Source organism: Megalops cyprinoides, chromosome 15 (assembly GCF_013368585.1).
Source record: "Megalops cyprinoides isolate fMegCyp1 chromosome 15, fMegCyp1.pri, whole genome shotgun sequence".
Taxonomy (NCBI): domain Eukaryota; kingdom Metazoa; phylum Chordata; class Actinopteri; order Elopiformes; family Megalopidae; genus Megalops; species Megalops cyprinoides.
In genome coordinates this window covers 16,539,649-16,566,022 of record NC_050597.1, presented here as the reverse complement: position 1 = coordinate 16,566,022, position 26,374 = coordinate 16,539,649, and the positions used below count along the sequence as shown (strand labels likewise).

General features: G+C 36.7%; 1 protein-coding gene across 1 annotated transcript in view; it reads left to right on the top strand.

Annotated features, from left to right (window-relative positions):
• Positions 1–23,178, top strand: part of rps6ka2 (ribosomal protein S6 kinase, polypeptide 2) — a 35,145-nt gene extending 11,967 nt beyond the window's left edge. The window contains exons 4-22 of the mRNA XM_036546448.1: positions 110–191; positions 1,873–1,953; positions 2,771–2,850; positions 7,024–7,130; positions 8,862–8,899; positions 9,001–9,143; positions 10,662–10,732; positions 11,179–11,267; positions 11,966–12,030; positions 12,233–12,335; positions 12,536–12,660; positions 16,644–16,769; positions 17,241–17,330; positions 18,087–18,245; positions 18,376–18,537; positions 19,147–19,223; positions 20,387–20,504; positions 20,897–21,034; positions 21,563–23,178. Of these exons, the coding sequence (XP_036402341.1) occupies positions 110–191; positions 1,873–1,953; positions 2,771–2,850; positions 7,024–7,130; positions 8,862–8,899; positions 9,001–9,143; positions 10,662–10,732; positions 11,179–11,267; positions 11,966–12,030; positions 12,233–12,335; positions 12,536–12,660; positions 16,644–16,769; positions 17,241–17,330; positions 18,087–18,245; positions 18,376–18,537; positions 19,147–19,223; positions 20,387–20,504; positions 20,897–21,034; positions 21,563–21,688 (1,980 nt within the window). The 3' untranslated portion in view covers positions 21,689–23,178. The remainder of the gene's footprint in view (positions 1–109; positions 192–1,872; positions 1,954–2,770; positions 2,851–7,023; positions 7,131–8,861; positions 8,900–9,000; positions 9,144–10,661; positions 10,733–11,178; positions 11,268–11,965; positions 12,031–12,232; positions 12,336–12,535; positions 12,661–16,643; positions 16,770–17,240; positions 17,331–18,086; positions 18,246–18,375; positions 18,538–19,146; positions 19,224–20,386; positions 20,505–20,896; positions 21,035–21,562) is intronic.
• Positions 23,179–26,374: the final 3,196 nt, after the last annotated feature.

The window sequence follows — 26,374 nt, the reverse complement described above, 5'->3', positions numbered from 1 at the left end:
TGCAAAATAGCTTCACTGTGCTATAACATGTAAAACTTGTCTAAATTCAAATCCTTTAGTTCAGTGACTGCTTTTCTCATTGGTGTTTTTTTTTAATTTCCACTGACAGGTGTTCTTGGTGAGGAAAATTAAAGGGTCAGATAAAGGGCAGCTCTATGCAATGAAAGTGTTGAAGAAAGCAACATTAAAAGGTAAGAAAACTGGAATTATTTAAGTCAAGATAACATAAAATCTGGCAACCTACAGTGATTCAGTGGAAAAAAAACAAAAAAGATTAATATAACAGTGCAAACTAGAAGTGATCCAAACAGGTGGAACCAACACCTCATTATATTAATTGTCATAATGAAATTAACATAAAAACCATTGCATCTCGACAGAGAACAAGATTGCTCTGCCATTACTCACCCATTGTCATGCAGTATTCCATGCCTGTAGCTTGACGTGAATCTGGTCTGAAATTCAGTTGTGCCTTAATCATGAAGAATGTCTGTTTCCAAAAACAGTGTACTTTCCTATTGGTATATTTTGGCTAATCTCTTGGTTTATTCAGGGACAAAATTAATATCGATCTCACAAGATCGTCAATATGTTTCGTTGCACTGTCAACCATTGTCAGGCAATTTTCTATGCTATAAAATACCTGCCACCAAAAAGGATATGTGTGAAATAAGTGAATCATTCAGGAACATAATTTGAATTAGTTCCTCCTATTATTGTACAAGTCAATAAAAAGCACGTTTCACCTAATGGCTAGATGTATTGCCACATCCATTGCTTCATTTAGTAGCCTGTCATTCAATGGGTGCAGTGTTGTGGGGAAAAATGAAAATAATTACAAGGTATATCTTTCTGTCTCACACCAGCCATGCTGAAATTAAACTTAAATGAAAAATGACTTTATTTAACATTGCCAGTGTAACCTTTGAATCCAGCCACCTACATTATATGTGTAACCATGGTTACTAATTCCTGATGTTACATCGGCACAGAGTCATTCCAATAACTGCCATTATGCAAGGGCTATGAGTGCCAACAAGTTATTCAAGTGGCTACTGAAGTGGCGCTACTTCAAGAAGAACATATCAATGTTGTTTACATAAAAAAGCATCACAACTGTGAGAACAAAGGACCTTCACAGCCATGCAGCTCCAGTGAATATCAAAGCCATGGTGTATTCTGCAATGCAGAGTATTCTTGAATATAGCAGGAGGGGATTCCTAATATTTATCAGCTGGGATTCATCACTCGCACCAATCATAATGCAATCAGTTCAGTCTGAAGAGCCCCTTTTCCGCTGTCTTACTGATAATGGAGAACTCTGACAAAGGCCTAGTGAATATAGATTTATTGTAGTCATGCAGCAGCATTCCTACAGTTGCTCTCTTCGAAGTGGGGCCTGCATTGATGACTTGGCTAAATTGCTACAGTGCTGACCCAAAACTGACAAAACCAGAAGACTTTCCCATTTTTCATGCTTGTAACTATATACAGCAGTACCTAAAATTGCAAAGATTTGGCAATGTTTGGTCATAGTGTGTGTGTGTGTGTAAACTAGTTTTCATTGTCCTTGGTCCAAGGCCATGGCCATTTTGGCCACCGACACATTCTTCATCGCATTCATCTCAAATTCATTATGCATAAACCATACAGACTGTTTTTTTCTATGCTGCACATGTATTTAAGCTGTTGGTCACACTGCTCACACTGTGAACATATTTCATTTTCAATGAACAATGATTAATCGATAATCAATGGTCATTATTCATTATCAATTGATGACTAATTGATGGTCAGAAACTGTGTCATTTACATCCCTAATATATAGTTTATCTAGGGTTTATCACCTACAGTGTTACGTGCTTTTTTCAGTGCGGGATCAGGTGCGATCAAAGATGGAAAGAGATATTCTGGCAGAAGTGAACCATCCTTTCATTGTCAAACTCCATTACGGTAAGCCCTTTGATCCTGCTTTTCACTGTAGCATAAAATCAGTTCTAACATCAGTGTAACATCAGTTTCTCCTGACAAAATAAAATCCAAACATATTATGGCCTTTGAACACATTGATTAAAGTTTAAAAGGCTCACCTTTGGTTACATATCTACACATTTTCTGCCTTGACATGTATTTGTACTGTGTTCTTCTGTCACTGTAACTTTGAGGTCTTTGTTGAATTTAACAATGAATGTCATTCTTTGTAATGCTCTGAGTGACATATAATCTCATTGTAATAAATGCATTTTATTTGTAATAAATATAACTTTGTTGTTTTTGTCCTGTCAGAGTTGCCAAGTAAAATTAGGAAAAAAAAGATTTTTTAAGTTTTGATAATAGGCTTGATAATAATAGGAAGGCTTGATAATAATAAAAAGATGCTTGTCATAACGAGCACTGAGCCGATATCAGTCAATATAACTAGTCTATAACACTAGTCTTCTACTTTTGCTTTTTCTGCTTCATACCACTTAGTTGGATAAGTGTTATACACATATTTGGTTTTAATGGGGAGGTCAATTTGCAGGTATACATGATGGATGTAGTCATGCCCTCAGGCAGACAGGAATGTTGAAAAACCCAGTTAATAAAATGCAGTTTTAGACATTGTTATTATTCCTCCCAGGAAGCTGTGCTATGTCTTTTAAAGAAATGTCTTTTAAAGATGAGCTGTACATCGTTGAGTCTGAATTGACCAGACTAAGTAAATGTGTTTCTATATCATGCTTAAGTTTGGGTAATGTTAGTTTCTCATGGCTTTTGCTTTCTTCAGCCTTCCAGACAGAAGGAAAACTATATCTCATTTTGGATTTTCTCAGAGGGGGGGACCTCTTTACCAGGCTGTCCAAAGAGGTTAGTATTCTGGTGTCCGCCATGTGCCTGATCTCCCAAGTGTCTTATTTTACTACTGTCAGCACATCAAAGTTGGTATTTGTCAGCTTTTTTGGGACTCAACTTTGTGACTGTAAATACAGCCTGATTAACCTGGTGTTTTAAAAAAGCTGCCATCAAGCTCAATAATCATGTCAGGCAAAGGTTTTCAAATCCCATGGTATACAGTTCAACAACTGATGGAACATTAATTTCTAATTATGACAGAAAAGTGAGCTAATCTGATTGCCTAGCCGTGAATGTTGTTGTACAATCCTTCCATGAGATTAGCAGAAGGCTTTTGTGATTATATACAATGTGATATTGAACAGGATCTGCAGTCATAGCTAATTGGCCATTAACTTGAGTAATCTTCTTGAAAGCTCTATTGAATGTATCTCATTTCAGCAGAAGTGAAATGAATAGGACAGTCATAGGGCACCTGTTGTTGCCTGTCAAGTTTTTTTTTATGTAAAGAAATATCAGACAAAGATTGGGATGTCTTAAATTAACATAGAAGATGAGCTACAGAATGAAAAGAAATGGATAATTGTAGTGTAGCTGTGGCTATCAGAAATGATTGGGCCCTGCAATAATTGATATTGACTCTTTAGAGCACAGTATGTGCAAAAACGGGAGCTATAGCCACATTTCTGTGGTTCATTCATAGAAATTGTATTTGGATTCTATTTTAATATCTCTTTCATCATACATAAACTTATTACTCTCTGTTTTGTTCAGGCAAAATAAAATGGTAGGTCAGAAATAATAACTGTAAACCTAAGGTCAATTAAAAACCCATTTGCTTTGGGGTTAAAATATTATTATAAATCTCCTTTTGAAGTTGGTGTATTTCAAAGTTTTTATTTTAAGCGTCCTAACACAATCTGCATTTGCAACTGCTGAAACTGTGTGCATACTGCGAAGTAGAGAAAGGACATTTTATGGAGAGTACGCTGTTTATAAGCTTGAAACCACTGTACATGTCTCAAGCCAAGCCTTCATAAAGAATGTATAAGTAAGTGTGTTAACACCATAGATAATGCAAATAACTCCCCTGTAAAATGCATATGCAGCATGGATACAAGTTATTTTATCCCACAGCACAAAGGTAAAAAGCTGCCACTGCTGCAGAAACTCAAGTCATCCTGGTCCCTGAGTTGTACTCCTGGAAAAATACCTATCATCCCTCTGTCAAGAAATTATTACATAAGCTGCCTCCCAGCAACCAGGCTCTTCCTTATGGAGTGAATAATAAATGCATACAAATGCATTTTAATCAAGCTGCATATCCATTGTATGGTGACCCAGTCAGTGCATGCTCAAATGTGGATATAAGGGGAAGTAATTCATCTGGCCTTTCCACTTAATCACACTTGACAGGGTAGAACATTCCTAGGTTCAGCCTGTAGGCTGCCAAATCCAGCTATCTTGAAAACATGAAGTAATTGCATTTATTCTCCCTTGCTTCTGAACTTCCATTAAACAAAGAAGCAGAAATATATCTTTTAGCTACTTTGGTAATGTAGTGAAAGAGATAATGCATTACATATTGAAAAAGCTATCTTTGTCTCAGGTGTTGTATAAGACACCATTTAGAACCACCCACAATGTTTGGATTGAGATGACTGACATGTTACACTAATTAGACTGATTTACTCTCCTTTTATAACAATGTGTTAACTAATTAAGTGTCCTTGAAAGCATCAACAGTCCTGTCAAAATGTATAAGTAATGAGAGAATTTGAGCACAAAAAGCTCACATGTCATGGAGTGTGTGTGTGTGTGTGTGTGTGTGTCTGGTACAATTAAGGATAGCATTTGGCAGCTCATGATTAAAAATTATCTCATTATCTGAATGTCTGACATACATATAGTAGGTAGTACAAAAGGGTGATACTCCCATCAAATGATAAAGTACCTGCAACTACAACTCTACTTAAATGAGTAGTTTCTCTAGGGACAGATGAATTATTGTTTGGTTTCTTGAATATATTTCCTAATATTCATTTTATTTGATGTGAGACAGATTCTCGTCCTTTGAGTCTGAACATGAAATAATAGTTTGCCTGCCCATTGTTTAGGCAGTCTGGTTAGTTGCTTGCTTGCTTTTTTGTCAATGCTTTTATACTCAGCTCTCAGACAGTATGGTAGAAATATTGCACACCACACTAATAATGTTGTGAGTGAGTATCAGGTCTTTGTTAGGAAAAATGGTGTTAAGGACTTTGATTTTGCAGAACACATTAAGATTGGATTATCAGACAGCTCTTCATATCGTATATTAATGATTAATATGGATTATGTTTGGCCGCAAGGTTACATTGATTGTCTGCTCCACTGGCCCTTAACCCTCCAGCACAGCAATGTCACTCATTATCAAAGATGACCAAATCTCTCCCTTGAATAAATTGCTTATGATCCCATGCAGTTTTGTGATACATTATTAAGGCTGCTGAACATTTGGATTACCTTGAAGCTAACTCAACAGACGGTCTGTGTTTACTTGTTTTCTTGCTTATTTATTAATACTCGTATTCATTTATTTACAGCTTATTTTACATGTATTATTTCACATCCACAATGTACTGTAACTTGGCAAATACATTTCATATTCATGTCTTAATGTGTCATAAAGGTGTTGCAACTGTATATGTATTACTGGAGTTTGATTGCACAAGGGTCTTCCTCCATTTTGGGGATAATGTTGGACTGCTGTGTGACTAACTGGCTTAAATTCCTACTTGATCTGTGTAACAGAGAAATGACTGGTCTTGAAAGAATTTATATTCAGCAGTTGCACTTGCATTGCTGGTAACTACACATCACTATACATTTTTCCTTTGTACATTTTTCATTGAAGCATGGTGCCTAAAAGCCTTCCTCGCCAAAGAGGCTGCTTGTTGTCTAATGTTCTCTTTGAAAGAACCAGTATCAGAAAGCCTTGTTAATATTCTCATTGTATTGTAATGTAAATAAGTCTTTGTACATGAATCTATTTCTGTAATTTAGTGAGTAGATAACTTTTACACCAACACAGCATGCCAGTGATGCTTTCCACATTATTGCTCTGTTCCGTTTTATAGTGATGCCTTTTTGTGGAAAATTACAAAATTCAGTACGATGTAGATAACTGTAGATGGCTGTCCACTGTCACACTATTTGTTGGCTAGGTTGGATTTGTGGGAATTTTGAAAAGGAAGTAAATGAACTATGCAGGTGTGGAAATGTGCTGTCTTTCTTAGGATCAAATTCATACTTCTTATCATAGCAAGTGATGAAACCAAATGATGATAGAGTCACATGGTGTAGCAGCCATATTTAATTTTCTGAAAACACTCCTCATAAACCATTTGGCTAATATTTCTTATATATTTATAAGCATTCAATTTGCCCTCTTCTGTATAGATGAATAAACTAAGTCACTAGGTCACAATCAAATAACAGTTTTCAAAATTTCCTCTATATATGAGCTAAAGCAGTGTTTATCTACTGCAGAAGGCTTATCTGTTTTTGAAAGGTTTTATCTAAGGTTTTATCTAAGGACTAAGGTTTTATCTTTTATGACTGCAGACAGCTAAAAAGTTCTGTTTGAAAAGGTCATATAGTTTGACTGCCACGCAGAATGTAACTGTGAGTAGTTGAATTAACAGGTGACCTATTTTGTCTGCTGTAAAATTTTACATACAAGTTCGAAGAGTGTCATCATTTTTCATTAGGTTTTAAAATGAACTCAGTATTAATAAACAAATATTCATGACTGAGTAACTGAAATGATTTCTTTTCAAATGTGAGGTTCTTTGTCAACTATTTTGTTGCTGGCTTTAAACCTGGTGTTCCTAATTTTATTTATTGATTTATTCTCTGCACCTTATGTTGTCTTTGTCCTTCACTGTCCAAATGTAGCACCATGGGTCCCAGGGAAACGTTATTTCAACCCTACTGTATACTTGTATATGGATGGGCTGACAATCAATTCCCTCTTGACTTGAACAGACTCTTTGGAAAGTTTCCTCTCTATTAGTTATAAAAGTATACTTATCACTACAATATTTCCATTATGCCCACACATTGCTAATTTTACTCAAATTCTTTACCCAAATAATAATTCTTCTGACATGTAGTGTAACCGTTCAGTTTTCTTTCCACACCTAGGTGATGTTTACAGAAGAGGATGTCAAGTTCTACCTAGCTGAGCTGGCCTTAGCTTTAGACCATCTTCACAGCCTGGGAATCATCTACCGAGATCTAAAACCAGAGAAGTAAGATCCCAGCCCCCGCCCCATCAACCATAAGACTGAATTTAACAAGCTGCCCAGCTAGGGGAAGCCCATGCATTTTTTATCATTAATATTTTCTCTATCGCTGCATTTTACAGTAACCTCTGATCTCAGTGGAAAGGGAGCTCTGCTGTCTGTCAGTGCGTGTGGCTGGATACTGTACTTTTCAGAGCTTTTCCTGCTGCAGTCTTCATCATCCGCTAACTCATGAATATTCTAACAGGGAATCAGTGCTGTCTCTGTGTGCTGCTCTCCTTTTCTCTCCGAACAGCTTTGCCTGCCTCTGTGTGCTGCCCTGCCCATCTCTGTACGCTGCTCTCCATATCTCTGTGCACTGCTCTCCTTGTCTCTTGTGTATTGCTCTTTCTGTTTGTGTGCTACTCTCCCCATCTCTGTGTGCTGCCCGTTCTCTCTGTCTTACTCTCTCTGTCTCTGCAGCCCACTCTCTGTCTATTACCCTTTTCCTGTAGTAGTGAATGGTCCATGGGGAAACAGAAGACAGGGTACATGTAAAGGTAAAATTAATTAGTATATGGCTTGCACATGTCTCGTTGCTCCTTTCAGGATAGCTAGAGCAGGTAGTCTCGTGTGGCCTGTTAGTAGACTTTTTAAAATATGGTGGGATTTGCACCACCTGTAAAAGGAGTACTTCCCCTCACCAGTCCCATCAGCATCTATTTACTTTCTCACTGCAGAAAAGACACTCGTCAGTCACTGATGTTTAGGTATGAAATGCAAGATTCTAGTGGCCTCTCAGCTGGATTGATTTGTATTCCTCAAAGTCATATATCGCTTTAATGAATGAGAAAGCAGCTCCCATAGACTGCTTTGTCATTCTGTGAGTGCTGCTGTCTCTGAGTCCGTACCCTGCTCTGTCTGTTTCTGTGTCCTGCTGTGTCTGTTTTTCAGCTTCTCCTTCTCTCTCTGTATACCCTTCTCTGTTCTCTGGCCACATAACCTGCTAAGATTGAAGTGAGATATAAAGAAAGGTTTATTATGTTAAAAAGGAATGTTCTCATTTGTCTAAAATAGTTGTGGTATATAGTGTGAACCACCATCACACAATTTTTTTAAGCTAACATCTCATGTGACAATTGGATGTATGTTTAAGTAATCAATAGAAGGAGAGCATTGTTTGCAGCCATAACCGAAAAATGAATCGCAAATCCACAAATTCTACTGTGAACATTTCCTGCAAGCAGTTTCACAAGTAGCTGGAAAATTCAGTATATCTTCTTGAAGTCAAAAAGTCAGTCATGGAACTGAAGGCACATGTACACAAATTGTACACATTTCTTGCAAATGTTCCTCAGTTTCCTATCACTATGGTGACCATCTACCTGTTATTCAATGGGACAAGGTTTAGGATGAAACATTTAGGAACCGTTTTTATTCTTATGCATTGTCATTGCTTGCTGTATGTCCTATAGAGATAATGCAGAACCTGTGGTTTTTAGAAGCAGTTTGGAAAAGCTCCACCAGATATCGGGTTTTTTCAAATCTGTCCCCTCATCCAATGACATGTAAAAAACTGTAACAATATTGAGATTATGAGAGAGAATAAAAATGATCATTAAAAAATAAATAACCTTAGAAACCACATTAATGCACTGTATGTAAAATTTGTCTTACCAAGGTATGGCAGATCTTTCCTTTGTGTACCTCATAAAGCAATAACATGCTTATCTAATGTCACATTGCTTTCGTCCACAGCATTCTCCTGGATGAAGAGGGTCACATTAAAATAACAGGTGATTTTTTTTTTGCATGAGTTACTGTACATATGATTCCCTTACCTACATTTATAAACATCCAAGGGCATCCCTATCCTAATGTTTATCTTCTGCTTTAGATTTTGGGCTAAGCAAAGAAGCAATTGACCATGACAAACGAGCATACTCCTTCTGTGGCACCATTGAGTACATGGCCCCTGAAGTGGTAAACAGAAGAGGACACACACAAAGTGCTGATTGGTGGTCCTTCGGTGTGTTAATGGTATGCGCTGTTAACCCTTTACTAGTTGATTTGTTATTCTCACACAATGACTGTGGTGTGTGCGGGGATTTAATCTCATCGATCAATGTAAAAATTGGGCTGCTCGCATATTTAGAAGTGCTTGAGATATTCCCAGGGAGGGAGTTGTAGAATGGGAGTAGTACAATGAAAAATTTTATTGATTAATGATGAATAGTCAGATTTACACAGATAATATGAAGTGTTCATGACAGCATGATTGATTTAAAATGAGTTAAATTTTCTGATATGTTGATAATGATAGACCAGAATTTTTATTTGTTTATTTGTTGATTTTGTGGAGCCGCATGAGGCAGTGCCTTCGGTAGAGTAATTGTTGACACCCAGTACTATAGACTGAAATAAAACCCAACACACAGTTACGCTGCAAGACTGCAGCTTGCTGTGCTTAAAGTTTGGCTTCAGCAAATCCATTTGAATCAAAAATGCTAATTAAACACAATCTGTAACGTTGATCATTCTGATCCTGGTTTATCCACTCATCCCTCACCATTATCAAACAAAACACAGAGGTATTATGTTTGGTTCTCAGTGGAATATAGTTGGATGCCCACCTGGGCTCCTTACACATCAGCTATTGGATAAGCTGTCGGTGATCCGTCAGACTCACCACACCAGCACATTCAGCAGCATGTCTCTGCTCATCACTGCCAAATACCTACATACTGTTCGTAAGGGGCTTTCATAACCAATCAGAGGAGACAAGCGAATAGATGGTGCATGTATGCAAATTATATACAAAGTGATATATGTATGTGTGTATACAGACACACAGACACATACACACATACACACATGCATATATAAATTTCACTGATTAAACACAGTCAGATCATACAGAAGTAAATCTTTGCATGGATTCAGATCACAGGGTCATTCTGATGGATGGTATACCTTCAATCAATAGAAAAAAATTGACGATGTAACCAGAATCTGATTCTGGTTATATTTATTTACAAGAAAACATAGAGTCATAGACATATGTGGGGTAATGACCAGGAAATTTGATTGTGGACCCGATGATCTGATTTGCCATTTACAAGAGGGAAAGGGTGAGGCAAGCAGATGATCTCATAATTAACATGGTCCAGCCCCAGAGGCAGGTAAAGAATCAATATAAATGTATAATTTTGATTTAACATCTTTACAGATGTCAGTGTTCTTTTTTTCACATAGCGATGCTTGCATATGAGGCTAACAAATAATAAATATATAAATCCAGAGCAGAAGCCGTCACAGGGCTGGCAGCACTCCAAGTATCCTCTGTGCTGCTGCAGTTGGTATTCACACATTGATTATGTGCATTACATAAGAGGATTCACGAAAGCAGTTATTTGCCCTCAGCAGAAGCTTCAGTGGGAGATTATGCTCCACACAGTGATCAATCTTTTTAAATAATGAATTGTCCCTCTGTGGTCCTTGCAGGGTAATGTAAAGGGGCGGGCTGACATCTGATGTTTGTCATTTATCTCTTTACAGTTTGAAATGCTGACAGGATCATTACCTTTTCAAGGCAAAGACCGCAAGGAGACTATGGCACTAATTCTCAAGTAAGTGTAAATATTGCTAAGAAGGAAAGATAAATCAACTATCTATAAAGTAGGTGTATATGCAGTGATAGTTCCCTTATTTGAAAGTCAGTGTGTATTTTGAAATATGAAGTGTGTTTGGTATACTGAACTGTCCCATACACAAAACATTTGGGACAACGTGAATGTGAGGATCATATCTCTCTAAATTAAAAGACTTACCAGATATTTCAAACTAGTTGAAGTATGAAGGGTAGAGCATTGTGATTCCATTTGGTCAATGGTTATATTTCTTTCTAAATAGCTTTTATTTTGAATTTACTTTAGTTATTTATGTATCCATTGTAAGAAAATCTGTATGAGTTTAATCTTTTAAATAATGAAATTATCATTCTGAAATCATTAAATTCTGCAGTTGGCTTGTACATTGTAATCAATTTTCTTGTTCTTGATCTTTTTCCCATCAGGGCAAAACTGGGCATGCCTCAGTTTTTAAGCCCAGAAGTGCAAAGTTTGTTGCGGGCCCTTTTTAAAAGAAATCCAAACAATAGACTGGGTATGTAGCCAAGACCTGTACATAAATACAGTATTGTTTCAATTACATCAAAGATTTACAGAATCATCACATTTTAAATTTCTCATGTGTATGTCAATCTGTTACATGTGTTTACATGTCAGAATTGGATGTTATTGGCCACCTAATACAGATGCATTGTTATATGCATGCATTGATAGATGCATTAGATGCATTGTGCTATCCACTTGCTCAAAGGTTTCAAAATTTTCACAAATTCAAAATTTTGCATTTTAAGGTGGTAATATGTGTGTAATAAAGATTACGTGACATATAAAATATGGTGTTGATACTAGCAGGAGGCAGCTCCTAATGAGGATGAAGGTCCTGAAAGTATCCTGGGTGAGAGAGGACCAATGGAAATTCTACAAAAATTCTACCAGCCAATCAGCACAACTACTATGGAAATATAGATTTTTATAGATATAGATTGTTATCCTGGGTGAGAAAGGACCAATGGAAATTCTACAGGTTCAGAAATTCCACCAGCCAATCAGTGCAACTACTATGGAAATATAGATTTTTACTGTAGGCCTATTTTCCCACTCAGACAATCACAACTCCATTTGTTCCCCGAGGATGATTGTATGCAGTGACATTCACTTTAGCCTTTCTGCTGTATCACTGGCTGCTAGCCTTATAATCCATACTACTTTTCAAGTGCCAATTTGTCCATACAGGTGCCGGGCCTGATGGAGTGGAAGAAATCAAGAGACATCATTTTTTTGGAACAATAGACTGGAATGTAAGTAGTTAGAATACTGGAATTCCTATCCATTTTTAAGCTCTTTGATAAAAAAAAAAAAAATCTCTGAATTTACTATCACACACAGTATTTAATAATTCAGTTCTTGGTGCTATACTCATGGCAAAAATGTATTCTGTTGGTTGTATTAAATTGACAGGATAATTTTTTGTATTCTTTTTTCCTTCATGAACTCTACTAGAAATTGTACAGGAAAGAACTCAAGCCCCCATTTAAACCTGCTGTTGGCAGACCAGAGGACACCTTCCACTTTGATCCGGAGTTTACCTCCCGCACACCAACAGGTGACACTGCCAAGTTTTGTACTGTCGCTGATAATCATCTATTTTCAACTCTCAGTGCCTCAAGGCCACAGTGTGATAGTGAGGGAGCTCCTTTGGGAAGTCAGTTCATGTCACTGATTTTCATTCTGTTTTGTAATGCATTTTAATCCGTTGTGCCCAAAATACCCTGCAACAAAATCCCCCTCCTTCTCTGCCCGCAGATTCACCTGGTGTCCCTCCAAGCTCTAATGCTCACCAGCTCTTCCGTGGCTTTAGCTTTGTTGCTACCAACCTGGGGCAGGAGCAGTCCCAGTCTGACCAGAACACTGCCAACCCCATTGTGCAGGTAAAAAGCAGGCACAGTTCCATTTATATTTACCTTTACATTTTGGCACTTAGTGGATGTTTTTTTTTTTTTTTTTTTTTTCCAGTGTGACCTACAAGATGAGTTCAATGTTAATGTAACAGTAAAATAAAATGATACAGAATGTTACAGGAACAACTACATCATCATTCTCACGCTATGTGTTTGTAGTGAATATCCTCAACTGACTGCACTTAGATCGTTACTTTAATTAATCCAATTTACAGCTCATTTTCTTTGGCATTGGTTACATGTTATTTTTGATGTGCCTTTAGAGCTAGGTTTTCCATGGGGCAGCCTAAAATTGTAAACCTGAAAAACAATAGTAAGTATAAGCTTGAGCAGGCTTGCCTGATAAATTGTTAAAAACATTATTAACTTGTAAAACAAAACAAAAAAAAATCTTGAACACAAGGAAATATTATTTATTAAAACAGATATGTTAGCTAATAAACTAACTAGAAATAGTATTGTAGCGGCTAATTAACTAGTTTTATTTTAGCCTAATACCTGATTATACCAGGACACACACCCAGAAATCCTCTGTAAACATACATTAGTCATATTAAATAATACTCAAAATGTTGCCCTGTATTCACGTTGTCTGTCAGAAGCATACAGTTTTTTGTGGACAATGCATGTACTGAAAAAAGTGATATTCACCTCAGTAGATCATTAGCATCCAGGGTCATGAGCCAACAAATATGCTAGCAGGAAGAGAAATCTACATTCCAGTTTTGGATACAGATTGGCTGGAACAACACAAACAGTTTTTTTTCTTACAAGTATAGTGTAATAATCTTATTTATGTGCAAAACATCTTTTTGATAAGGGTAATGCTGTAGCATGCTGCAGGAAAATGAAAGGGAGGTTTCCACAACAGTCAATAATACTGTTACCTTCAGTAACCTCCATGTCCTACACTCACATTTCATGTCAGCAGCTTCCACGCCATCAATAAATGCCCTTACTACCTCAGTTGCTTTGTGAATTACATAATCGACCGATTATTATTTTTGAGGATAGTGTGTTGGAAATAGTCATTATAATTTTGTTACAAATAAGAGTCACTGGAGGTGTTTGTCCTAACAGAAGGATATAGCTAAAAGTGTGCCTGTAATTTATTTAAGTTCATGTAATCTCCATGGGTAAAATAAAAATCAAACACATATTTGCATGTATTTACGGTAATACTCAACGGAGCTCAGAACAATGTGTTTAACCACCAATTAAGCTTTATTGAGACAGCTGCCTCAAATAAAGGACACTGTAGAGCAGATTAAATGTAGAGATGTCAAATAAAGATCAATATTCAATTAACAGCCTATGAATCACACCCTCTTAATTGAGATCTCAGCTGCAACAAAAACCCAGACACATGCTGTGCCCGAAGACCAAGGCTGACAAGCACTGCATTTGCACTGCCTGGAGAAATACATTAAAAGCTGGCAAAACCAGCCTTGCTGACAATGACTGGGATGCCTTGGCAGGAAACATTGCTTTGTTCTACCGGGAATAGGGATGTGTAGGTCAGCCAAGATGTCCTTGTCTTGCCACTCTCGGGCACCCTGTGATTTGTCAGGCTCCTGCAAGATAACATATGTCATCAGTGGAGAAGCACCTGTTCTCCAATGAATGCATTCTCCAATGAATGTGTGATATGTAGTATGAGAAGTAGCCATTGGCTGCATGTGAGTGTATTACAGGATTGTATTTGTCTTGCTTGTCATGAATCACAAAAAAATTAAATGCGAAAGTGGCATTTGGAAGGAAATAGTAAACAAACTGGAGTATGCTTCTGTAATTAAATTTCATATATCAAACATAGCCAAGGTTGAAAAATCCATTTTATCATATAAATTACAAAGATTTTTAATCTATCCATGATTTTCTTGCAGAGAAAAACATTAAGTGACATAGATAATAAATTGAATAATACAAAACACAACAGTGTTTGTAGTCACATAGTGCCATATATTGAATGTAGTCCCAATTTGAAGACACTTTCCTAATATATTGTGTATGTATGTATATTTATATGGATTTCTCTTGTTCAGCATGGTGCTGAAAAAACAAATTCCTTCCACATCCTGATAATAGGCAAACAAACCTACCACTTCAAAAAACAATTATCATCAACCACACAGGGAGACAAATTACCTACCTTGCTAAAATTGGGTTTTTTAAATTAGCATCTCAGACCTATGTGCTAAAATTAAGAGGGTGAAATTTCCTTTCTTTCATCCATATGCCTTTGTGCACTGACTTATGTGTTCACACAGCTGATCATGTTTACCCTAAGCCAGGAACACAGAGAAGGAACCAGCAATTGGCTTTTATATGTATATGCATTTGAATGTCTTGAAAATTGCTAAGAGTTGGAAGTGGATGAATGGGTTGTACTTTGTAAACAGTCAGAATACAATCTTCCTCTTGACACTGTTTATGGAAGTATAATTTTGAAGTACTGTTTGCGCTTTCACCCCATTCCAGCTGTAATAATTATCATGACACATCTGTCATCTTTATAAATATGCATCAGATTTTTAAAATTATTGTTAACTTGCTAGAAAATTTGCCAAATATGTTTCCTTTTTTCTTAGTTAGCTTTATTAACTACAGCACATCTCACCAATTTTAGCATATTATAAAACACAGTTTAAGAGTTGTTGTGTACTCATACTGGTTGATTGCTAGCTATTTTAGATGGCTGTGTTAATACTATGGTTAACATTATGGTTACTAAGTTTACTCACAGAAAATTACTCACAGAAACACTATAAACTATATACAGATATTTCACTGTACAACTGCTTATGCTAGTAAGCTGCTGTGGGAATACTGCCTATAGATGTATCAGAAGGGGAGGGCAGACCAAGTCCCTGGCAGCATACTAAAGAAACTCTTAACACTCAACCCATCTGCACCTTTGCTTGGCCACCACATTTCTTAGCCCCATTATAAGTCTAATACAGAGCATACTTTGTTAGGCCTCTTGTCCTATAGTGGGAAAAGCCATATTAGCCCAATTCAAGAGTGTTTGCATTTAGGGTGACAGTGAGAAAAATACATTATCAATATACCAGGCTAGGCTACCAGTTTTAATTTATTAGGCGAACCCTTTTCTTGTGCCAGAGTAGTCCATTGAAGTAACTTGGTGGAGATCCTCTGCTTGCAGTATACTGTACTAATCCATAAAACTGCTTTCTGGATGAATGGCATATATTGATGCCCTCCCTCAGATGTAGTGCTGCTGAGAACATTTTGTTTTGATGTGGTTTGAAAGTAACTTTTTTCTGTATCGAAGGACTTTTTGCCACCTGAAAAATGTATACAATTTGTTTGGCACTGAACATGGAATTCTGTCAATCAGGACTCTGTCAAGATTATTAGAATAATTAGAATAATTGTGTGCAAATGTGATGTCAGTTAGACTTTATTCCTGCTTTACATTTCTCTTTTTTCCTGTTTGACAGTCATGTGACATTAGATTAAGGCATTGCTTGACACACCAGGAAGGCAACAATTAAAAATAACTTTAAAAAGAAATGCCAAAAAGAAGGACAAATTATAATTCTTAAAATACATTGTGCTAGTTTATAAAAATATATGTTGAAGGATTTATAATCTCAATATTTTCTGAAATGTATGTACTTCAAAGGAAGGCTTCAAGGACAAGCATCAGAATCAGCAATGCTAATGCTGATTATACCCATACAAGAAGAAATGAGAACTTTGAATGTGAAATAGGGGCCCTGTCTGCATAAATCTGAGGATTATACAAGTACTGTGGGATTCTGTAGTCTGCATGGACAAGATTATAACTTCAATAAGAGCAAGAGACAAATCAGGATATTAAATGCAAATTCAGAAAAACTTGAAAATAATCTGAACAAGAAAATGCTTATTTGATACAAAATATTCACTCTTGTTTTGACTTTGTTGGTTATGTTAACTTTTTTCAGCAACTTCATGGAAATAACATCCATTTCACTGATGGTTATGAGATGAAGGAGGATGTTGGCATTGGGGCATATTCTATCTGTAAACGCTGTATTCATAAAATCACCAGTGTGGAATACGCTGTCAAGGTAAGTGAGGCTTGAGTGGTAATTTGTGGTCTAAATATTTATCTACCCATAAGCACAAGATAATTCATTTTAACCATGAGGTTGTAAAAGGCAGTCTCATCCTTCAAGTATTGTTCACTAATAGGTATTGTCCAAGGAAGAAACATGTTATCTTCTGTATATTGATAGATATTTCTTTTGAGGACAGATATGAAAGATTCATTTGCTTGCAGGTGTTTAGAATTCATGAATAAATTCTTCCATTTAAAAATAATACATTCCTGATTAAATTAACAAGTGTAGATTTCCTTAAATGTCATCTGAGTGTTTGCTGACCACAAAATGACTTTACTTTACCCTCTGATACCACGTGACGGGCAAAGAAAGAAATATTGTTTTATTTAATTCCTCTGATTTGAATCCCTAAGGAATTGCCGGTCTTAATTTAAAATTGATTACAGAGGATCCAGTAATGGGTGGGGTGTCTTGCAGATCATCGACAAGGCCAAGAGGGATCCATCAGAAGAAATCGAGATTCTCCTGAGATATGGCCAACATCCTAACATCATAACACTGAAGGATGTGCGTACTGTAAATTGCCAATCATCTATCATTTCAAGTAGCTTGGCCTTCACTGAAATGAAGACATTTTGGCCATTTATCATGAAAGGAATGGTATATTATATGTATTTGGAATGGTATTTAAACCATCTGTCCTGAAGATAAAAGATAAACCACTTTGATTCTATGATAAACATGTTCTCTTCAGAATTTTCAAGCTACAAATGGAAACAATGCCTGTGGATATAACATATTATACTTTGTTTTAGTTAAATTTTCAACCAAACTTTTAGAACATAGATGTGCCACATCTTTTGCATTAATAATATTTATACAGTATTGATATCCTCTTATAGTCATCAGTATGAATAGTTGACTATTTAACTTAATTCCATGTTTATCTGTCCATAATCGTATCTAAATACTATTTCTAGCTCATGCTGAGGACATAACCTCCTGCTTGTAACATTGCATCTGTAGGAAAATAGGATGCGGTTCTCAATGATCCAGTAATATGTAGTGATAATATGTCAAAATAACTGTTCTACTTAAAAGGTGATTGAGTCTTTGTTGTCACTGAAAAAATAGTACTATATATCATAAATCATATTTTCAGTTACTTCTGATCATTTATACCATTTTTCACAGATATTAAGAATTGTTAAGTATTATTCCTGCCATGTTTGGAAAACATAAGTATTAAGAAATGGCAAATATTCAGGAAATTTTGAATCCTCAGTCCTGACTGTAACTTTTTTTTCCTCTGTTGACCTCCAGGTCTATGATGATGGGAAATATGTTTACCTGGTGATGGAGCTGATGAGAGGAGGGGAGTTGCTGGACCGTATTCTGCAGCAAAAGTGCTTTTCGGAGCGCGAGGCTAGTGCTGTGCTCTGCACTATAACAAAGACAGTGGAATACCTTCACTCACAGGGGGTGTGTACAGAAATGTGAAAAATCAAAAATGTATGCTTTATCCTGTAGCCCGAAGATGTAACAGATGTGCATTTAATCATTGTTAGTTTTTTTTCCTTTTATTAATTTCTTTTCATTTGTATCATCGAAGGTTGTCCATCGAGACCTGAAGCCCAGCAATATCCTCTATGTAGATGAAACAGGGGACCCAGAATCTATCCGAATTTGTGATTTTGGATTTGCTAAGCAGTTACGTGCTGAAAATGGACTACTTATGACACCCTGCTACACGGCAAACTTTGTGGCCCCAGAGGTATGCCAAACAACTCCATTCTGTCTAGACTATAATATAGCCTTGAATGTACCGTACATTTCTGAGTGTGGAAGTCCTAAGGCTTAGTCTTGGTGTTGAGGCCTTCAATCTGTCTGAGAACAGGGGCAGACTGATACTGCAGTTCAAAGTGCAGCGTCCCAAATCTGAAGCATCTTTTGGAGTATGCATGGTGTGTGTTGAGAATGAAAACACTGTATCAATATACCTTCAAAAATTACAAAAATAAACATTTAAAAATAGAAAACATCTGAACAAAATTGAATTCTAAAATGATTCAAGTCATTTGGCCACCTTTTGTACAGCTTGAATGAGTTCAAAAAAGCCCTTGCAACAACTACAACAAGACAGAAAGTGTAAAATAGCCAGAAACACACTATAAATGATCAGTAATTTAAAAACAGCTCAATGGGAGGATCTCCAAAAATGATAATGTAGGTATTTTTTTGTGGTGTATAGCAAGCATCTGTCAGTTATATTCCTTTCACAATATTCCCAATGTGTATGACATTTCAAACAATTTAAGGGTAATTTGATTATTTGTAAAATTACTCTGCTTACATGAGTTCTCAGTGATTATCTTCGTTTCAGGTCCTGAAGAGGCAAGGGTATGATGCTGCTTGTGACATCTGGAGTTTAGGTATTTTGCTGTACACCATGCTTGCAGGGTGAGCAAAGTTCTACAGACTTACATCTTAGTTCAGTGTTATCTTAGAAATACTACTTAGAAATAAGAAATTCTTAGAAATAAGTAATCAGGTATACTGTTAACATTGTACTCTTAACAGGAATCAGAACATGCACTTCTGATAAATATGTTGCAGCAGCAGGAACTCAGAATTCATGTTTTTATATATGTGTATTTTCCTAAATAAGTAGATTCTATTAACAAGTGACATACTCGTTGGTCTCAACACTAAGTAAAAAGAAACTAATGCTGCATGATGTTATTATTATTATTATTATTATTATTATTAGTAGTAGTAGTAGTAGTACTAGTAGTCACGGTGGTAGTAGTAGTAGTAGTAGTCATGGTGGTAGTACCACATGACACTGATGTTACTCCATTAGGAAGGTCAAAATGGTGGACTGAAATCTGAACTTAAAAAATCCATTAGTTGCTTTTATTGATTAAGGAACTGAGTGGTAGGTTCTTGGTTCACAGTATTTCAAATGTACAATAAATTCAATACACACTTCAGTTGCCTCCGCCCCCCCGCTACTGGTAAAGGGACTAATTTTGAAAACAGTGGAAGAGGGATTACTGGGTAAGCTGGGGTCAGGTCAGTGGCAGCTTCAGTTTAATTGCACTTCTGCACAAAGCCAAACCCATCAGGAACTGTACTAATAGTTTCATGTTCTGGGCTGTGGCTTGCGGTTTAAATCTCTCCATAATCTGTGCATCTGAAAAAAAATATTCTTTTATAGCTATAACACAGCATTCAGAGCTGTCCTTAAAACCCCCTTCTAAAAATATCTGAATTAAATTGTTGCATCTCCTGTATTGAGAAATTGCTTGCCAAACTGGAATCAGTGGGTAACCTGTGAGTATTAGACATCTGTGTAGGATAAGGCAGCAGATTCACTAAGTCCAGTGAGTGAAAAATCTGCTATGCGATCGAAAATAAAACAAACAGAGTTCTGTACAGTATTCCGGAGAATTGTTGAAAAAATGGTGTCTCCAACCTACGTCGTTCTTGACTTAGTTTAGTCTTGTTTAGATATGTTGGAAGGATGTCCTTCACCAATGCCAATGCCAGATCTACTGTGTTACACAAGCAGATGTTGGTTCCCTTGACTTCATATGAGATTGTCCGCTATCCCCCTGCAGCTTCACCCCTTTTGCCAATGGTCCTGATGACACCCCTGAGGAGATTCTGGCACGCATAGGCAGTGGGAAGTACGCCCTCTCTGGGGGTAACTGGGACACAGTTTCTGAGGCAGCCAAGGTGATCGTTATATAATTTATTTTGTTTGTTTCTGAAAAACAGACTTCAAACATGCATGTGTGTTTCATAAACATCAGATGATTGTGGCTAGGCCTTAGTAAATATTGTCAATACTAATTCCTGGGAAACCTTGTATTACTGGTGGCTTTTCCACCTATCAGAGGGTCCAATGTGGGAGGATGGGAACATGTGAGTCACACTCACACCAAATGTCACATTGCTCACTGCACGTTGCAACAACGTGAGCAAAGCACGTGTCCTGCCTTTGTGAGGATTCATCCGCTTCTAAGTGTTATTAAAACTGGTATGAAACAATGACATGCCCTGCGTTTACACTGCAGCCCTGTGTTTTTAGAGGCCCGGTTGTGACTGCTGGATTGTTTCTGCTTTAGGACATAGTGTCAAAGATGCTCCACGTGGACCCCCATCAGCGACTGACAGCACCCCAGGTGCTGAGGCACCCGTGGATAGTGAATAGAGAACAGTTGTCTCAGAACCAGCTCATCAGACAGGACGTGCATCTTGTCAAGGTCAGGCAACTAATTGCTCATTTCTACTAACTTGTGTTCAGGTACACTTTAAAAAGGCAGTGTCATTGAGGCCATTTCCACTTACAGTCAGCAGTAGATAAGGTGGCGTTCAAAATGGGTAGAGTCAGGTACAGTTGCCTGACTAGCAGTTGATGTGGCACTGAGCGTGATTGTCACTGTGCTACATTTAGTGGAAGGAGGCACGTTTATGGAATCATGAAGGAGGACATAGTTTGGCATAATGGCATATAAATCTATTATAAATAAAAATTGTTTTTGCATCGAGATCCACAGAGAACATAAAAATAAACATTTAACATGTCCTGCTACTTATTGCGAGTATACTTCACAGTGTTAATGATCAAGTAGTATCACAATTGCAAATTACTTTAGAAATCCATCTTTAGAAATAACTGTGAATAAATCACTTAACTGTAACTATAAGTTAATCTGCTTTCCAAAATTAAGTGTGTCAGCCTGTATAGATGATTTTCTGTTTCTGATTTTCTGTTTTTCTGGACGTCTTAGGGAGCAATGGCTGCCACCTATTTTGCACTGAATCGTTCACCTCAGGCGCCCAAGCTGGAGCCTGTGCTGTCATCTAGTCTAGCCCAGAGAAGAGGCATGAAGAGACTCACATCCACGCGCATGTAGTGCCCCCCTCGATGCAGGCAGAACTCTTGTGTTACACCATGACCAGAAAAGTGCCCTCACTTTCTACAGGCAATGGTTTAAGGCTTTCCACAAGCTTTAATTTCACTGGTAACAATTCTGTGGCGCCAAACTACTAGGCCAGAAGGAAGTGGAATAGTGTCATCCATGAAAAAAAAGTGCTTGACAAAGGACATTACTATGAATGTTTTGTTGGGGTGTAAAGAGAAGACAAACAAAACAGTGTACTGACCTTTTTACTGTACAGAGTTGGCCTAGAAACCAGACGTGGAAGTAGAAAGATTTATCATAATACTCTTCTCTGAAATAAAAATGCACAGTCTCAGATTAACCTGAAAAATGAAAACACTCATTACAGAGATTTCTGCCAATATAGTAAAGAGGAACACTTGCTTTTGCCATCCATTCTTTTTTTAGGCCTTGTATTTTTATACCAGCTTCCAAGAATTTTAAAAGTGCCCTCCATTTACCTTAAAATCTCTGGAACCTCGTTTTATATGATACTCTCTTATTGTCCCACACAACCAAGAATTAATTGAGCTACGCTGTGGCAATAACTAGGCAGCACAAATGTGAATAGGGGATGCAATCTTTTAAAGAAGTGGCCTGGTCCTGTAATGGATTTGTGCATGCTGTGTTTTGTGGGCTTTGCAATCAGCCTCTTCTAGAATAGTGTGTTCTGAAAATATAATTGATACTTACCGTATTGTACTGTATTTTATGGTACGGTATGCCCCCATCATGTAAGAACAAGATTAAAAACCACAGAATGTCAGCAGCCTTTTAGTCTAGCCAATAATATTGTAGTTCCCATCCATAAAATCCATGAAATTACATTACAGTCGGCCTACACAATATAACACCACTGACATAAACTCAATGTTTACCAAAGTTAATTACTTGTGTGACACAGAATAGGTTCATATAGTTATATCCTGATAGTCTTTTACATAGGTCCATCTATAACCCTGAACAGACAGCAGTTATTTACTAACTGCCCTGTGAATAAAAAGTTTGATTTTATTACACCGACATTAAGTTTTGCACAGAGGTCTCCATGTAGTTCTCCATGTAGTCCATGTATTTTTGCTACAATCATTGGGAAGCTACACAAAATTATTATAGAATGAATCATATTTTTGTCTTCATACCTCATGACACACACAGGAATACAAATAAACCAGTTTGTTGAAATGTTAGTCGTCTTCACGTTGAAGTAGGCAAGTAGGAATAAAAATGCTTTAACAGCTGTATCACTTACCTATTCTGAATACAGTGTACATTATTATGTGCATATATCATGCTTTTGAAAAAAAATGAATTAAATTGAAAATGCATCCACAAATATGCACAGGGTACTCATAAGCCATGAGTAAATATGTTTAGGCTTTATAGTATTGAATTGGAAGGCTACAAGATGATATGCATCAATCTGCTTTAGCAGGCTTTACATACTTAGAACAGGACTTATTTCCCCCTTTTGTTTTTGTGTTTATCTTTGCCTAATATTTTTGATTACACAAACTTCATTTTGGCCTTACTTTAAAATGTAACTGAACTCACTGCATTTGTTAAAAACTTTAAGTATTAATTTTCCTCTTGTAGCAGTCCCAATTTGCTCCTGCATTTACGAATAGTAAATCATGCCGAACTAAGTGAACAATTTGGCTGTTTGCTTTTGTTAAATTATTTCAAGTGGGAAGATGTGGTGTTTTTTGTTCATCTGTTTTCGTGAAAGAAAAACCTGTATACGTTTATTTGAAGAATATCTTACATCATTCACTGAGGGAAAATTGCAATGAACCGTTATGGATCTGCTTGATCAGATGCCATGCTTATGCTTACAAACTGCAACACAGATTAATATTGTAACAGTGGGCTGGGCTGTGTAGGTATGGTCCCAGGTCTAAATTGGCTGCATTCATTGCAGTATATTCCATATGCAGTTATCCATTAATGTATGTATTTAATGAAGTGCACTTTTCAAAGATAAAATGGCCTGTTCCTGAGCCTAGTAACTTCAATGTGAATATTTTATTTCTTTTTCAGTAGGAAAGTAGCAGCTTCTGTCTAATGGCTTAAAATATTGGGCTTTTTGATATTTTATTTGACATTTTCAGTCCTGGCACACATTAACTTTTTTGAAGAGTGTATCATTTAGAATGTTTCCCCAACAGAAAATAATGTGTTTTATGATGATGAAAACACTTACACCATGTAGTTAATTAACCATCAAAGGGACAGTGCTGATGAGATGTGGACCCTGTAAGACCCCCCACCCCCACCCTGCAAAAACCCAAATTAGGAAATAAGTAAAAAGTGGGGGCGTTAACATTTTGGAGTAACAAGTTGTTTCACAAATCTTGAAGATTCTCAAAATATTTCTTGAGATGTTCTTTTATAAAGAACCTGATATATAAAATATACCCTCCTACTATCAATAGGATCCCACACGTCTGCTTATGCTGTGTTATAGATGTCTCTGATGACTGCTTTATATGTACTATAATTTTCTTCACTAAACTGTGTAAATGGCTTTAAGCTTCTGTTATCCAGTTTTCAATTAATTTATTGGTCTCCTGATTTAAAAAATCTTTGAAAGAGATTGCACTTTTTCCACATACAGACACTAATTATAATGCACATTACATTGCGACTTACTATACAGATGTAATTCATTGTTAGATTGAGTCAGTGACTTTGTCACACACAAACAAGTATATTCTTATCAATAAGTGGGGACATCACAGAGACAGCAACATATGTTCAAGGTTGTTACTCTCAAAAGCAAGCAGTTAGGATTGATCAGCCATAACATGTCACCTAACTGGTCACCTGTGAATGGAGTATTTCCCTTATCCACAAATAACTTTGGTTATGAATGTTTTACTTTTGTGGCAGAGGAGTTGTCATGAAGTTACAATGGCTTGTAGCAGGATATACAGTGTTTAAAATAGACAATATACAAAATGGAGTATATATTTATTTAAAATGGAGTATTTAAAGCCTTAAGATCCATCTAACAAGACTCTAAAGCTTTACAGATATATGCACAAGGGTATCACAAATCATTTCAATATGACTCAGTTACAATAACTGGCACCATGCTTTCTTTATGTTGTTATCTCTGTATTTGTCATTCAATAATTTTAGTAAATTCTTCCTGTTGTATATTAGCCATTGGCATAGATGTATGCTCTGTGTACATATTCATAACTGTTAAAATGTGCCATTGCACAAAAACCAGAGTTTTATATAAAGACATTCTAAGAACTGATGTGTAATAATTCTGTAGCACTGTGAAAAATCTCAGCCCAATACTTTGTCCAAATGCAGTCTCTGCTAAGGAGAGACATCCAAGCTGCCTTCCCTATTATAGGTTATCTTGTTTGTAATACACTTTTCAGCTTGCTGAAGGACTTTCACAACAGTCTGCTGATAAATTCTGCAGCTATTTGTATGTCCTGAAAATTCTAAAAAGATAATGCCAGTGGACACATTATATTCTCATAGTTGAAGTTAAATTATCACATTGCAATAATGTAAGAAAAAGTTCTGAAAACTTTATGTGTTAGCTGGGCTGTAGATATTCATATTTGCTTTGTCTTGGCCTGGCATGCCAAAAAAATTTGTATAAATAAACAGTGGTCAAAAAGAATGTTTTATTGTGTCATGTTGTTTGTGACTGGAATCCTTGAGTGTGACACACTGGCTTCTTATTAGTATGCGTGGAAGTGTGATGTGATGGGAGTTGGCGTTATAACATTTAAGTGCCCTTGAGCAACTTGTAGTGTTAAAAAAATATAGGTTTGTTAGAGCAGATGTGTATGTTTCTCTAATGCAAGTTTGTATAACCATGTAGGTCTGTGTGTGCATGTATGTGTTTGAGTGAGGGTGTTAGTACCAAGAAGACAAAACACATAAAGCATAAAATAATAATGTAGGTTATGAGAGTGCTTCAAACAGAACCACAAGAGTAAGAAAATGTAATGCCTAGCTATGGCAGATATTCAAATACTCCTATTAAAACAAATATCAGTTTCCTCCAACTGGGTAAGAGTTACCTTTTGAGGTTATGGAAATGGGTCAACGAACGCACTATCGCAAAGTTGCTTTGTGGACTCTTTAAGTTAAGAAAGATAAAATCACATGACCACCACACAAGACTTTCATAAAAGGTGAACCCATTTTCATCTCATAGGAGTCAAACATTACAGTTATGAAGAAAAATATTAGCTCCTAGCTGAGATAGTTGCCAAAATGAAACAATATAGCACGTTGCTCTTATTAAGCACTGACTGCCATATTCACAATCACAAATGACAATATCCATCTGGGGAGCTACAAAATATGGGGATGAAATACTATCTGCCTTAGATGTGAGGCAACCTCTGAGCGCTAAAATAACATAACTTAACGTCATCGCTGGAACAATCCCAGTACAGCAGTTGAATACCATGTTATTTGGAGTGCCCTTCAAACTCGAATAATTATTGGCTTACTCCAAACCAATAAAATGTCAGTATGAAAACCTCCCTCTGACCAAATTGCTTGTCGTTAGGTTGGACGTGGCTGATCCTAGATCAGCCTAAGGGGGCAAAACTATCGAGACATTCAGGCCCCCACCGCGCTTCCTTCAACATAGCTGACTCAGGGTCAGCATTTGGG